The sequence below is a fragment of the Oncorhynchus gorbuscha genome, linkage group LG02 (assembly GCF_021184085.1).
Source record: "Oncorhynchus gorbuscha isolate QuinsamMale2020 ecotype Even-year linkage group LG02, OgorEven_v1.0, whole genome shotgun sequence".
NCBI classification, from domain to species: Eukaryota; Metazoa; Chordata; class Actinopteri; order Salmoniformes; family Salmonidae; genus Oncorhynchus; species Oncorhynchus gorbuscha.
In genome coordinates, this window is record NC_060174.1 from 59,348,236 (window position 1) to 59,364,768 (window position 16,533).

The window sequence follows — 16,533 nt, forward strand, 5'->3', positions numbered from 1 at the left end:
AAAATACCTGACAGAGGAAAGTCTCTCTCTCTCAGATATAAATATTCTATATTCGCCAAGATGATGCTTAATTCTGTTGCGACATTTGTCAGCAAAACAATCTTAATTAAAAGTCCTGAATTTCCAGAGGCAGCAGGAAGAGCATGAAATCAAATCAAATGTATTGGCCGCATTCACAGATTTGCAGATGTTATCACAAGTACAGCATAATGCTTATGTTTCTAGCTCCAACACTGCAGTAATCTATATATCAGGAATCAAGGTAAGACCCAAGTGCAGTCTGTGTGAAGTAACAATGTTTATTGTAACAACAGGGGTAGGCAAACGACAGGTCAAGGAAGGCAGGGGTCGATAATCCAGAGTAGAGGCCAAGGTACAGGACGGCAGGCAGGCTCAGGTCAGACAGAGGTCGGTAATCCAGAGGCGGAGCAAAGGAACAGTACGGCAGGCAGGGTCAGGGACAGGCAGAGTGGTTAGGCGGGCGGGTAGAGGGTCAAGAATGGCAAGGGTAAAAAACCAGGAGGATGAGAAAAGGAGAGACTGGGGAAAAACAGGAGCAGAGACAAACGCTAGTTGACTTGAACAAACAAGACGAACTGGCACATACAGACAGAAAATATAGGTATAAATACCAAGAGGCTAAGTGGGGATGATGGGCAACACCTGGAGGGGATGGAGACAAGCACAAGGTGAAACAGATCAGGACATGACAGTACCTCCCCCCACCCCCCTAGGGACACCACCTGGCGTTCCACCTGGGCGGATACCTGGTTGACTGGGGGTGCCGGCGGTGAAAGTCGGCAATGAGGGCCCGGGTCCAGGATGTCTTTAGCGGGAACAGAGCACCTCTCCTCCGGGCCATAACCCTCCCAGTCAACCAGGTACTGGAAATCCCTGCCCCGAACCCTCAGGAGGCGTCTCACCGTGTACGCTGGCTGGTCACCAATGACACGGGGGGAAGGGATGGGCCTAGAAACAGAAGACAAGGGGCAGTCAGACATGCTTTTAGACTCTAGACACAGAAAGGGTAGGAAAAATACAGAGAGTAAGGGGCAACAGAGGATGAACAGCAGAGGGGCTAATGATCTTGGAGCGGGGGGGAAAGGCCTCGGCTTCCGGGGGTGTAGTCGTGGCACGCCAGCGCCTCAGGCTTGACCTTCTTGGATACCGGAATCGAAGTGGCCCGGGCCTTACTGAACCTCTCCCGGAGGTCCTGGTACTCTGCAAAGCTGGCGGAGAGGTCGGAGCAATTTCCAAGCCCCCAGGAACACTTCTCAGGGCAGGCAGAGCTGACTTCAGGCAATTAGTGTGGCACGACAGGCTCTAGCCCACAATGGCACCAGTAGCCCAGTCAATGGAGGGATTGTGTCGCTGGAGCCAAGAGAATCCCAATACCACGGTACCCTGCGGAGACTCAACCATAAATTGGTATAAATATACGGATATAAAAGTACGGATAATCCTGATTTGGACAATATAGATTAATGAGACAAATCTCGTTTTCGTCCACTTTCATATTCAAAAGGATCCACCTTCCTTGTGAAACATTCCTGACTATTTGCACATTTAGATCGTAATATTTGTTCATTAATATCATCACACCTTTTGAGTTCCTTTGTCCATGACAGAAAATTACTTCACCACCCCATTCCTTTTTCCACGCAACTTCATCTAAGGATGTAGAGTGAGTTTCCTGTAAACAGTAATTGTTACATTCCTTTTCTTTTAGCAATGTAAAGACGGATCTTTTTTTAATAATCTGCTAAACCATTCGAATGATTACTGGCTGTACTTATTTCACTTACCATAACTAGATACTATCCTTAGTCTAAATTGACAATAATTAGTGCTTGTAAAGTTACTGCCATCAGACGTATTATGATGGTCAAAAGTAGAGCTTTCAAATGTTTGATATTTAGAATTCAAGAAATAGGTTCTAGCAATATTTGTTTTATTCCCTTGCCTGTTTTTTTATTCCCAATGCCGCAGATGTTAGAAAATTGAGACAAGATATTATGTGTGTAGTAAATCTGAGTATGTTGATGTGTATGATATTGGATGTGATTTAGTGAGAGTGCACGATGTCTGTATAAGAATAAGACTATAATGTGTGATGTCCAAATAAATAATAACTTCTTGATGGTAGCGGGGTGAACAGGCCGTCGCTCGGGTGGCTGAGATCTTAGATGAGCTTCTTGGTCTTCCTGTGACACACGGAAGATGTCATTGAGTGCAGGCAGTGTAGTTGCCATACCAGGTGGTGATAAAGCCCGGCAGAACACTCTCGATGGTGCATCTTTAAAAGTTTGTGACGGTCTTAGGGGCCAAGCCAAATTTCTTCAGCCTCCTAAGGTAGTACAGGAGGGGGCTGGGCACACACCCCTGTGGGGCCCGTGTGTTGAGGATCAGCCTGATAAAGGTGTTGTTGCCTACCTTCACCACTTGGGGTCGGCCTGTCAGGAAGTCTAGGACCAAGTTGCACAGGGAGGGGTTCAGACCCAGTGCGCTGAGATTAGTGATGAGCTTGGAGGGCATTATGGTGCTGAACACTAAGCTGTAGTTGATGAAAAGCATTCTTACATATGTATTCCTCTTGTCCAGGTGGGATGGGGCAGTGTGCAGTGCAATGGCAATTGTGTCATCCGTGGATCTGTTGGTGCAATATGCAAATTGTAGTGGATCTAGGGTGTCGGGTAAAGTGGAGGTGATATGATCCTTAAATGCACTTCATGAGTTCAGTAGCCTTTGCTTTCTTGTTGGGATGTAACGGTACACGTATTCGTATCGAACCGTTCGGTACGGACACCTCGGGTCGATCTGCACTGAACCTGAATGATTACATTAAAAAAAGATGTAACTTTTTTTTTTTTACTCGAGGAATAGGCTATGACTACACCGCGGTGTATGCCTTGAGTAAATCTGAGCTGAAGTAAACATGGTCTATTCTGTTAAATCAATTAAAGCCTATTGCACATGATGTAATGAGAATTAAAATCTTAATTGGCGAATTCCAAACTGTACTTTAGAGAGGCGCAGCCGGGAACTAGTTCTGTGCAATGACTAGTGTTGGGGGTCGATAAACCAGGAGGATTTTCCCTCATCGTTTAAATCTCCAGTTTGAAAAACATTTTGGCTTCCCAGTAGATTACAACGGCGATGGACAGATAGAGTATGTCGCCACTGCTCAACGAGAATAGCCTATGCAGCTGCCAACACCTCAAACATGTTGACACATTTACGCCAACACCACCCCAGTATTCATACCAACGGAGCAGGACGGAAACGCAAAGAAAACAACCTTGTCTCCCGTCTGTATTCAAGCAGCCCTTCACAGCAGATTCTGACCGGGCCAAAGACATTTGAGAGAGATAAGTAATGTTTATAGCCGCAGATATGCTCACATTCTTGCTCATTGAGAACAACATTGTGTTTTCGAGCCACGTTACGAACTTCGCCCTCTCACACCCATTTCAGCAAATAGGTCATACAAGCTCTACAGTGCCTTCAGAAAGTATTCACACCCTTAGACTTGTTCCACTTTTGTTGTGTTAAAGTGGGATTCAAATGGATTTGATTGCAATTTTTTTTGTCAATGATCTACACAAAATACTGTCAAAGTGGAAGAAAAATTGTAAAGTTAAACAATATTTTGATTAGATAAGTGGTCAACCGCCTGAGTCAATACATGTTAGAATCACCTTTGGCAGCGATTACGTCTGTTGGTCTTTCTGGGTAACTCTCTTAAGAGCTTTGCAAACCTGGATTGTACAATATTTGCCTATAATACTTTTTTTAGTTCTTAAAGTTCTATTAAATCATGCCAAAATTTAAGCAAATTTTAGTCAAACTGTAACTAGGCCACTCAGGAACATTTAATGTTGTCTTGGTAAGTAACTTGTGTATATTTGACCTTGCATTTTAGGTTATTGTCCTGCTGAAAGGTGGATCTGGTATTTGGTATTTTATTAGGATCCCCATTAGCTGTTGCAAAAGCAGCAGCTACTCTTCCTGGGGTCCACACAAAACATGAAACATAATACAGAATGACATAATACAGAACATCAATAGACAAGAACTACTCAAAGACAGAACTACATTACAAAAAGGCACACGTAGCCTACATATCAATGCATACACACAAACTATCTAGATCAAATAGGGGAGAGTTGTGCCGCAAGTTGTTGCTTTATCTGTTTTTTGAAACCATGTTTGCTGTTTATTCTGTTTATTTTTTATTATAATACTGTACGCTTTCTTAAATTTGTTCTGGATTTGGGGACTGTGAAAAGACCCCTGGTGGCATGTCTGGTGGGATTAGTGTGTGTGTCAGAGCTGTGTGTACGTTAACTATGCAAACAATTTTGGATTTTCAACACATTGTTTTATTATAAAAAGAAGAAGTGACGCAGTCAGTCTCTCCTCAACACTTAGCCAAGAGAGACTGGCAGCATAGTATTTATATCAGCCCTCTGATTACTATTAAAAGCTAAATGTGCTGCTCTGTTCTGGGCCAGCTGCAGCTTAACTAGGTTTTTCCTTACAGCCCTCGACTACACGATTGGACAATAATCAAGATTAGACAAAACCAGAGCCTGCAGAACATGCTTTTTGAAGTGTGGTGTCAAAAAAGCAGAGCATCTCTTTATTGCGGCGAGACCTCTCCCCATCTTTACAAACATTGAATCTATATGTTTTGATCATGACGGTTTACAATCTAAAGTAACACCAAGTAATTTAGTCTCCTCAACTTGTTCAACAGCCACACCATTCATTACCAGTCAGCTGAGGTCTAGAACTTAAGGAATGATTTGTACCAAATACAATGCTCTCAGTTATAGAGGTGTTCAGGACCAGTTTATTACTGGCCACCCATTCCAAAACATACTGCAACTCTTTGTTAAGGGTTTCAGTGACTTCATTAGTTGTGGTTGCTGATGCGTATAAGGTTGAATCATCAGCATACATGGACACAAATGCTTTGTTTAATGCCAGTGCCAGGTCATTTGTAAAAATAGAAAAGAGTAGAGGGCCTAGAGAGCTGCACTGCGGTACACCACACTTTACATGTTTGACATTACAGAAGCTTCCATTAAAGAAAACACTTTGAGTTATATTAGATAGATTGCCATATGCAGAAGAAATTCGGCTTGTCACCAAAAGCACTCACAAACTTCTACAGATGCACAATCGAGAGCATCCTGGCGGGCTGTATCACCGCCTGGTACGGCAACTGCTCCGCCCACAACCGTAAGGCTCTCCAGAGGGTAGTGAAGTCTGCACAACGCATCACCGGGGGCAAACTACCTGCCCTCCAGGACACCTACACCACCCGATGTTACAGGAAGGCCATAAAGATCATCAAGGACAACAACCACCCGAGCCACTGCCTGTTCACCCCGCTATCATCCAGAAGGCAAGGTCAGTACAGGTGCATCAAAGCTGGGACCGAGAGACTGAAAAACAGCTTCTATCTCAAGGCCATCAGACTGTTAAACAGCCACCACTAACATTGAGTGGCTGCTGCCAACACACTGACTCAACTCCAGCCACTTTAATAATGGGAATTGATGGGAAATTATGTAAAATATATCACTAGCCACTTTAAACAATGCTACCTAATATAATGTTTACATACCTTCATCTCATATGTATACGTATATACTGTACTCTATATCATCTACTGCATCTTTATGTAATACATGTATCACTAGCCACTTTAACTATGCCACTTTGTTTACATACTCATCTCATATGTATATACTGTACCCGATACCATCTACTGTATCTTGCCTATGCCGCTCTGTACCATCACTCATTCATATATCTTTATGTACATATTCTTTATCCCCCTACACTTGTGTGTATAAGACAGTAGTTTTGGAATTGTTAGTTAGATTACTTGTTGGTTATTACTGCATTGTCGGAACTAGAAGCACAAGCATTTCGCTACACTCGCATTAACATCTGCTAACCATGTGTATGTGACAAATACAATTTGATTTGATATCATGGATTCAGAGCTGAGGTTGAAAATCCATAACACATATGTTTTTTCAACAACAAGTTATGGTCAATAATATCAAAGGCTGCACTGAAATCTAACAGTACAGCTCCCACAATCTTCTTAGTATCAATTTCTTTCAACCAATCATCCATCATTTGTGTCAATACAGTACATGTTGAGTGCCCTTCTCTATAAGCATACTGAAAGTCTGTTGTTAATTTGTTTACAGAGAAATAGCATTGTATTTGGTCAAACACTATTTTCTCCAACAGTTTGCTAAGAGCTGGCAGCAAGCTTATAGGTCTGCTGTTAGAACCAGTAAAGGCCGCTTTACCACTCTTGGGTAGCGGAATGACTTTTGCTTCCCTCCAGGCCGGAGGACAAAGACTTTTCTCTTGGCTCAGATTAAAGATATGACAGATAGGTGTGGCTATAGAGTCAGCTACCATCCTCAGTAGCTTTCCATATAGATTGTCAATGCCAGGAGGTTTGCCATTATTGATCGATAACAATAATTTTTCCACATCTCCCACACTAACTTTACAAAATTCAAACTGGCAATGCTATTCTTTCATTATTTTATTTTTTTAATGCATGAATACAATTGCTCACTGTTCGTTGTTCGCATTTCCTGCATAAGTTTGCCCACTTTGCCAATGAAATAATCATTAAAATAATTGGCAACATCCAATGGTTTTGTGATGAATAAGCCATCTGATTTGATGAAAGATGGAGTTGAATTGGTCTTTCTGCCCATAATTTCATTTAAAGTACTCCAAAGTTTTTTTCATTGATCTTGGCTTCATAATACAGTTTCTTCTTCTTTTTGTTGCGTTTAGTCACATAATTTATCAATTTGCAGTAAGGTAAGTATGCCAGTCAGATATGCAGCCAGACATATTAGCCACTCCTTTCCCACCCCCATTTCTTTCAACCATACAGATTGGTCTCCCAGTGTCTGGTGAAAAGCAGACTGAACCAGGTTTACCTCTAAGAATATGCCTATGCTTAGCTCCATTCCTTTTCTCTTTACCCCCCTCCACCCAAAATAAACTCTAGTCCTTGCCGATTACAAGCATACCCATAACGCGATGCAGCCACCCCCATGCTTAAAAATATAAAGAGTGGTAACTCAGTGATGTATTGGATTTGCCCCAAACATTATGCACAAAAAGTTAATTTCTTTGCCAATTCTTTTGCAGCATTACTTTAGTGCCTTGTTGCAAACATGATGCATGTTTTGGTATATTTTTCTTCTGTACAGGCTTCCTCCTTCTCACTCTAATTTATGTTAGTATTGTGGAGTAACTATAAATGTTGATCTATCCTCAGTTTTCTATCACAGACATTTAACTCTCTGTGACTGGTTTAAAATCCCCATTGGCCTCATGGTAAAATCCCTGGGCAGTTTCCTTACACTCCATCAACAGGATACCTGTAGATCGTTGTAGCAACAGGGCATATTAATAAACCATCCTAAGTGTAATTAATAACTTCACCATGCTCAAAGGAATATTCAATGTCTACCCATCTACCAATAGGTGCCCTTCTTTGCGAGGTATTGGAAAACAACCCTGGTCTTTGTCGTTGAATCTGCCCTTAAATACATTTGACGGTTGTGACTGTTTTTGCATGTTTTACACTTTGCCTTGTCGGTGGGAGGTTTTTGGACGCAGCTGCGTCCGTCGGTATATTCTCTCCTGCCGAAATAAAGTGTGCACCTGTTCACAATTCTCTGCTCTCCTGCACCTGACTTCAGCACAAGTGCTTCTTGATATGCCACACCCATCAAGTGGATGGATTATCTTCACACAGGAGAAATGCTCACTAACAGGGATCTAAACACATTTGTGCACAAAATTTGAGCGAAATGAGCTTTTTGTGCATATGGAACATTTCAGGGATCTTTTATTTCAGCTCATGGGACCAACACTTTACGTGTTGTATTTATATTTTTGTTCAGTATATAACTTCATTGCCTCGCCCTAGCGGTCAAACAAACGTAACAGGACCATTATACTGCATTGTAAGTTCACCTGGAATTGTATGACTTTTTCTTATCATTTAACACACTTGAAGGACTTACTCACGTTGTCCACAGAGATAGGGAGCACACAGTCCTCGTTAGCCCAATTTGCTTGTTTTCCTCAAAATGGGCAAAGAAAAGGTGTTTAGCTTGCCCAGGAGTGAGGCATCGGTGTTCGCGATGTGGTTGGCTTTCCCATTATAATCTGTGATTATCTGTCTGGAGTCCCTGCCACATGTAATCTAACTGCTCAGACACTAGATGCAACTCCACTTTGTCCCTGTATTATAATTTTCCTTACGGAGGTCATAGCTGTTCCCAGTCACCATGTCGTGGTTAAATGTGGTGGTTCACGCTTTCAGTTTTGTGATTGCTGCCATCTATCTGCGGTTTTTGGTTTGGATAATTGCTAATCGTCAAAGTAGGAACAACATACTCTATGCACTTCCTGATGAATCCAGTCACCAAGTCAGTGTATACGTCAATACTATTCCTAGAGGGGAACCGGAAACATTTCCCAGTCCGAGTGATCAAAACAGTCTTGAAGCATAGATTCCGATTGGTCAGACCAACATTGAACAGCCCTTACCACGGGTGCTTCATGCATAAGTTCCTGTCTATAGGTGGGGAGGTGCAGAATGGAGGTGTGATCTGATTTGCCAAAGGGAGGGCGGAGGAAGGCCTGGTTCTCTCCACGTGTAGCACAGGAGATGTGCTGGTAGAATTTTGGAAACATTTACCTCAGATTTCCTTTATTAAAGTCAACAGCTATGATAAATGCGGCCTCGGTATATACGGTTTCTAGTTTGCACAAAGTCTGGTGTAGTTCCTTGAGAGCCATTGCTTGGGGGAATATACATGACATTGACAACTAAATAAAATTCTCTGAAGGTAATGCGGTTGGCATTTAATGGTCAGGTATACCAGATCGGGAGAACAAAAGGCCTTGAGTTGGTGTACGTTACCACAATCACACCATGAGTTGTTAAATCATGAGACATACCCCTCCACCTTTGTTTTTACCAAATGGTTATTTCTTCCTGTCCTCGCAATTAACAGAGAACCCCGCTGGCTGTATGGAGACAATAAATCCATAGAGCCATGATTCTGTAAAACTGAGTCTGTTACAGTCCCTTATGTCTCTCTGAAAGGAGATCCTCACCCTGAGCTCGTTAGCAAGTAATATACTCTGAAGCAATGGATGATTTTCTCGCCGACTGAGCCTGATTAGAACCCCACTTCTCCCTCTCCTCCAATGTCAACGGTTTGGTGTAACACCCAGGATGAATGGGGCTGCCTCGGGAAGGATCCAGGTCAGAGAAGTGCCACCGATCGAATGTCCAAAAGTTATTTTCGGCTGTAGGAAATAATACTACAAACATTCTGTGCAAATAATATAAGAAATATAAGAAATAATAGGGTGACCGTGTCTGTCGGCGCAATTTTGTCATGATCATAGCTTTCTAACGGACTGTTTGACAGTCTGTGCCCTTACTTGTGCGTGTGGTCCTCTTACCTGTGTGCTGGTGCCGAGCTTCTGGAAAATCTCATAGATCTGGTCCTTGAAACCCCGGCTCAACATCTCATCAGCCTCGTCCAGGACAAACATCTTGATGTACTTAGCAGCTGTAGGGGGAAGATGAGCACTTAGTTCAGACAACTTGAACACAAAATAGTTCAATCCCAATACTCCATTCAGTAAACAAATAATTTAATAAAACATACTGATGTAAACAACAACTTGAGAAAAGTATGACAAACAGTTATGTTATCTCCAGGGGTTAGAACCGAGATTATTTTCCAATCATTTCGTTCTGGACAGAACAATTCCGTTCCACTGTTCCAACCAGTAAAATAAAGATCCGAACCGGTTCGAACCAAAAAAAAGTATGTTTATATCGTTCCTTTCAGTTCCTTTTTAAACTTGTGAGATATCCATTTTTTTAAACATTTAGTTTGCCTTTACATTACCTTACCAATCAGTGGGGAAAGAGCAGCTTAATTGCTATGGAGCAGGCAAGCTAATTACATGCATTGGACAGATGAGTGTAGGGTGCGAGATGTGCCAGAAATGTTGTGGGTGGGGAGAGAGCGAGAGAGGGTGGAGGAAGAAGCTTGAAGTGCTGTGGATGTTGTTGTTGTGACAAGCATTTATACAATTATACCAACGCAGGAGCAGCTTCTGTGAAGGAATTTTGAATGTCTTTGAACTTTAGGGTTGGCTTAACGTTGGACCAGCTAGCTAGCAAGCAAGCAAGCATGTGTGTGCAGAGCAGCACCAGAATTTTAATTTAAAACAAGTCCTACCTTTTTGTAGTTAATAAAGCCAATGTGAAACATGAAAACGATAGTATCCTTAACTAGCATTGAGTAGGTTAATCTATTCTCGAATTAAAAATCTCTCACCTCGTTTCTGAATCACGCTTGAAACGTCAATAGGCTACGAGACTATGCTTTGGAGGGGGAGGGGCAAGTTGGCTACACGCACACACTGGAAAATATTTTCAGCTGGCAGGCAGGCAGGCAGGCAGACACGGGAATACATTTCTGAGTGGCAAAGTGTGGGCTTTGCATAGGCACTTTGTTGCGTTTTTTGGAGGGACTGAAAAAAATGCCTGAGAACGTAAAATAACATTGTTTAAAAAAAAACTAGAGTCAATTGACGCACCCGTGCTTCACAACTGTAAAACCTAATATGTCACCATAACGAAAGTGGAGATTCCCACGAACACGACAGTCTCTGTTGTTTGGGTCTATGATATCCACAAGCTTTACGGCAGTTGTCTGAACTCTGTCGCGGATGTCCTCATTTCAAAGAGGTCTTCTCAAAAAACTGACTGTCCAGACCGAACCGTTGGAGCTACAAACTAATATGCCACCAATATCAAAAGGGGACTCTCACAAAACAAGAAGGTGTCAGTTGTTCTGCTCTACGCCAGTACCGGGCTGTAAAAATGTCAAAAAGTGCATTAGGGGGTCAAATGTGCCAAAAGGTATAAAAACACTTCAAAACCGTGTTTTTTATTATTTATTTTTTTACTTTGTGTTTTGCCATTTATGAATGGTGTTATTCAAAGCGTTTCTATGGATTATAGCAGTAAAGTCTAAATTCAATGTTTCATCAAATATATATTTTCTATACCTACAGAGGTCCTAAAATTCCAAATCAAATGGCTAAATTATACATTTTATGATTATCTTAAAACAATTTAATATGTTAGCATAGTAGATATTGCGATCTAAGGGCTTAGACCTATAGGGTTAACCAGTACCCATGCTTTTAAAATAACCGTTCTGTTCCGGAACACTTTCGTTTGCTGTTCTGATTCTGTTCTTCGGGAAAAAAAATCAAATTCCAATCTCTTGTTATCTATACAAATCTGATTACAAAAAAAAGATAATTAATGCAGAATAACACAAAAGTAAACAAAGACCCTGAGGTCATAAGTCGCTCTGGATAAGAGCGTCTGCTAAATGACTTAAATGTAATGTAAATGTCATTACTCACAGAGGAACTTGCGGTTCAACATGTCAAACACGCGGCCTGGCGTTCCAACCACTATGTTCGGAGCCTCAGCCTGGAGCTTTGTCACCTCATTACGGACGTTTGTGCCGCCAATACAGGCATGGCAGGAGGCTCCCATGTAGTCACCGAGGGCCAGGATCACCTTCTGGATCTATTGAAGAGGAGAGGGAGTCAATACAATTTATTAAAACCCTTTTTCAAATCCGCAGTTGTCACAAAGTGCTTTTAGAGTAACACAGCCTATACCCCAGAGAGCAAGCAGAAGCACAGTGGCAAGAGAAAGCTCCTCCTCTGGCACACATTTTACTACATTTACATGCACACAATACTCACGAAGACCCACATTACAATTCTATTCCATATGTTCTTAGTCGAGGTAATTCCATGGTCAAGATACTTTTAGCTTTTTCATACAAATTTGTATTACTTTGGCAAGCAACAATATTCATAAGGAATCAGATTTTTGCAACTCAATTATGAGTTTGTGCCCTTAGCATGAACCAGCACCGAGTTGGCTGGGATGAATATGGCATTATCCCTTTCCCCTTGTCAGATATAACACTCAGTGCAACTCAAAGACACTTCCTTTCCCAGAGACAGAGATGGTACTATGGTTTGATTCACACTATGGAGCAGAGCCGAGCCACGCTTTACCGTGCTGGTCTGGTTACTCATCCACCATAGTTGCTAGAACCGTACTGGAAAGGACCATGTCATATTAAAATACCAGAGGCACCATGGTACAGCATCGGTGCGACTGTGTAAAAGGTGCAGGAGTTGCATTCACAGTTAACTGTTTTTAGGCCAATTTAATGTTTGTGCAACCTGCCTGCTGAGCCAGCTCTCGGGTGGGAGCGAGGACCAAGGCCTGGGTGCCCTTCAGCTCGATATCAATCTGCTGGAGGATGGAGATGGCGAACGTGGCAGTCTTCCCTGTGCCTGACTGGGCCTGTGCAATGACATCATAACCTGGTGGGAAATTAAAATTAATTTGTTTACACCAGAGCAAAACATTTTGTAACAGAAAACAAAAACAAGTGTTTCTTATTGGACAAATTCAGGTAGGTCCCTACCCGTTTCATCCCATTTGGTTCCTAGTTGCTAAGACCAAGGATACGCTTTAAAGGCATTTGGGTCACTCTGTTTTTAAGCTTAGGAAATGTGTACGCTTAATCATTAACTTGCATGAAAATAATAAAAAATCAAAGGCATGATTGAGAAGGTCTCCAAACCTGACCGGTAGGATACTCTGGAATAAATAAAAGCCAGTATAGTATGATCTCTTAAGAAAACCTTATGTTCGACACAGGAATTAAGAGGATTAAGTCATTAAATAAAGGTTAAATGTTTTTTTAAATACAATTTTTAAGTAAGTAAGTATACATGCTCATGCAACTTCAGTCAGCGACAATTTAGGCTAGATCATCTTGAAGCAAGAAGCAATGTTCAAGAATCAACACATAGGCATTTTGAAACCTTAGCTTATACCCATCTAGAAAAAAGTCTGACTGAAACGTGAACAAAATAAACAACATGCAGAGGTTATATCCTGTGTGTGTGAGTTTATCCTTTAGGAAGCTTGTACTTACCCTTGATACAAGGGAGGATGGCCCTCTGCTGAATGGCAGACGGTTTCTCAAAACCATAGGCATAGATTCCTCTCAGGAGAGTCTCACGCAGGGCCATCTCATCAAAGCTGTCCACGATCTCATTCCAGTTACTCTGTGGAGAGAAAAAAAATGATCGTAGAGCACGGTCAGTATAAATAGCACCCCAGTACTGTACTTCTTATACACAAACCCCAGTACTGTTTTTTAGCCAGCGGAGACAAAAAAAAACAAGTGTGAGATACATGCATCTTTTCTTCCATTCCATTAGACAACATGCCATTCGATATTCAACAATGCAACCTGTCCTTTATCCAACATTTAACAAAGTGTAGCTTGACACACACACACACACTTACCTCAATGATGCCATCTGGCTCCATGCCCTCTGGGCCATTGTCTCTGTTGGAGAGGTCTCTGTAGGAAAACGTTCAATGTTGATACATGACATGTTGCATACATTTGCTAAATATAATGATATCTTGGGGGGAAAAAAAAAACATTTCTGACCAAAAATCTATAAGGGGTCTGCCAGAATGTGATTGGCTCATTACAATGATTGCATTGAGGCAGTCATGTTCAATAAACTTGCATATCGTTGCTGACAAACAGCAATGTAAAAGCTGGGGCACACACACCTAACTTGCGTGATACATTCTGAGGACGAGATGAAGCAAGAAGCTCCACTCCCATCAATCTGTCAATGCGAAAATACAGCGATACGCGGACCAATTGAGGATTTTGTTTTTTATGGAGGTCTATGAGTGTCAGATATGGTCAACAACATTTTTTTATTGCTAATTTGCTAAGTGAGGCTTATTTGATCTAATATACGTTTCATAATGTTTAGTTTGTTATGAATGCACATGGTGGACGCACATGGCATCTCCACAACTTTGAGAAAAAATAATTTGATATCATAGTTGTTTGTTGTGCACAACCGTTATCTGCCCTCTCATTGGCTAGAATGTTCATGCCTGATCTCGCCTCCTTCCGCCTGACTTCCCGCCAACGATTCCCATTGTTAGGGCACAGATAAGACGGATCTTGTCATTACATAAAGCATGGGTGCGTGCACAATCAAAATTCAAAAGAGGTCCAGTGATTCACAACAGGTCCAAACCATTCAAATGTCTAACGTGCGCTGTTTTGGTGGCATATGTAGTTCTTGTATATGTATGGCTAATAAACAAAGTACTACATTTCAATAATATTTCAACAATATGTATTGCACATTTGCAGTGTAGACACTTTAGAACAGGTAAAATAAATATGCAGCGTAATCATAAATAAAAGTAGGCCTATCACAAATGTTTTCACTTCAAGCAAAACAAGGCCGCATCTTCACAAAAAAATAACAAAAGTGCCTGTTTCTGAAAAAAGTGCTTTGATTTTTGAACAAATAAGAAGCCACAGGTTTAATATTTATCTTTACAACACTCTCTCCCACCTCTCTTCTTTAGTAAGAGAAATAGGCTTTTGCTTGCCCTGCCAGTCATTTGAACCTTGGCTGGAATGGAGTCAGTGCCATTGTCATGCACATATTGTATGTAGGTGCTCATTGGTGAGTCTAGAACGGTACTTATTCTTAATGATGTTCATAGTGGAGAAAGAAGACTCACAACTGTATGTGGAGACATGCATGGTCAAGGTGTGTAGTGCTACTTTGGTTAGACCAGGGAGAACAGTCTCAGACATTGCCTGCAGCCAGAAAGCGTCATGATCAGTTAGTTGAAAGTGCTCTCTTAGTGCAACATTTGCTTGCAGATCAATCAGTTCCATCTGTAGAGATCCAACATGTGCCCACTTGAAGGTCTGTGTCACCTCCTTTGTAAATCCTCTGACATCTGTGATGATGAATGGATTCTCAATTAGAAGGAAAGGCTGAAGCATTTTACCCCTATCTAAGGCTGAAGCTGTCAAAGCGATTGCTGAAGTTTCCAATCAGCTTTATCTATGAAGTCAACATGAGGAGAAGCATCTCTCACCCTGAATCCGTTTCTGCACTTTTGAAATGTGTGCAGTCTTCTTGAAGATCTTCATTGAACAATTTCAGTTCCCTCTGGAAGGAGAGGACAGATGTCATCAAATCACAAACTGAATTGTTCTTGCCCTGTAGTTTCACATTGAGCTCATTAAAGTGTGACGTGGTGTTTACCAAAAAAGCAACAATATCCATTTTGCTCGTCTTGCAAAAAAGGTGAAAACTGTGTTGCCTTCTGACTCTTGAGCTGTACTAGGAAAGATGTTATCTCCTTTCGAATGGACCAAAAGCGTTTCAACACCCTGCCTTTACTGAGCCATCTTACGTTGTTGTGCAGCAGTAGGTCTTTGCATTTGCCTCAACTTCTTTCAGGAATTCTCTCAGCAGGCGATGCTGATGAGATGGGGATGCCCTGAGGAAGTTAATGAGTTTCATCATTGTATACATCACTTCAGCATACTCTTCCGACAGATTCCTGTGAGGTCAGGGTTTTCCTCTTTCGGCCGTGCCACAGCTCCCCTCGCTCTTCCTATCATGGCAGGGGCCCCATCTGAGGTGATAGAGACCACTTGTTTTAGATCTATTCCCCTCTTTCTCTGCATGTCTTTTATGGCCATGGATATGTCCTTTCCTCTTGTATGCGTCTCGAGTGGTGTTACACCTAACAGGTCTTCGCAGAATTTCGTCTTCTCTGTGTGGTAAAATCTAACATACACCAGAAGCTGGGCCTTATCACTCACATCAGTAGATTCATCAACAGCTAATGCTCTGCGTGGTGCACTCCAAATAGCTTCATCACGCTGTGTTAATACATCCTCTGTTTGTATTTCACTGTATCTTGCTGTTGTTGTACGCGACATTGGGATTTTCTTGACCTTTTCACACAGCTCGTCTTTTTGTTAACCCTCAAGTATAGTTTCAGCAGCAGCATTCGTGCACTCCGTCACCACTCCCCCGTCAGTAAAACGGATGTTGGTGTTGACCCAAAATCCAAGCTATTTTTTGTGAACATTCACTTGCACGTTGTTGGGCAGTGAATGCATGGGAGAGGACTCTGGTGGACCGATCATACTGGGCTTTGACTTTGTTTATTTTGCGTGCCCTCACCTCAGACTGCTGTGGTTATTTTTGCTCAAAGGATCGTGATTTGTCTCGTAGTGGCGCTTCACGTCGGCACTTTTTATTAGAGCCACGGTCGCTGAACATATCAGGCAGAGTGTTTGGACACTCACTGCGGGAAGGATAAAGGCATATTTGTCTGTCCACTCCTCTTTGAAAGCTCCATTTTCTGTGTCGACTTTCCTGACTTTTGCGCATGCCGTTCCATCATTTCTCCTCTCGCTTCCGCCTTTGCTTCTCTTGCGGTCTCTCTCTCTCTGACAACAT

General features: G+C 42.0%; 1 protein-coding gene across 1 annotated transcript in view; it reads right to left on the reverse strand.

The window, feature by feature from the left end:
• The window catches only part of LOC124005451 (eukaryotic initiation factor 4A-I), a 42,834-nt gene that overhangs the window by 19,488 nt on the left and 6,813 nt on the right, over positions 1-16,533 (reverse strand). The window contains exons 2-6 of the mRNA XM_046314732.1: positions 13,523-13,580; positions 13,146-13,278; positions 12,386-12,525; positions 11,539-11,707; positions 9,547-9,656 (exon numbers count right to left, since the gene is read on the reverse strand). Coding sequence (XP_046170688.1) covers positions 9,547-9,656; positions 11,539-11,707; positions 12,386-12,525; positions 13,146-13,278; positions 13,523-13,580 — 610 coding nt within the window. The remainder of the gene's footprint in view (positions 1-9,546; positions 9,657-11,538; positions 11,708-12,385; positions 12,526-13,145; positions 13,279-13,522; positions 13,581-16,533) is intronic.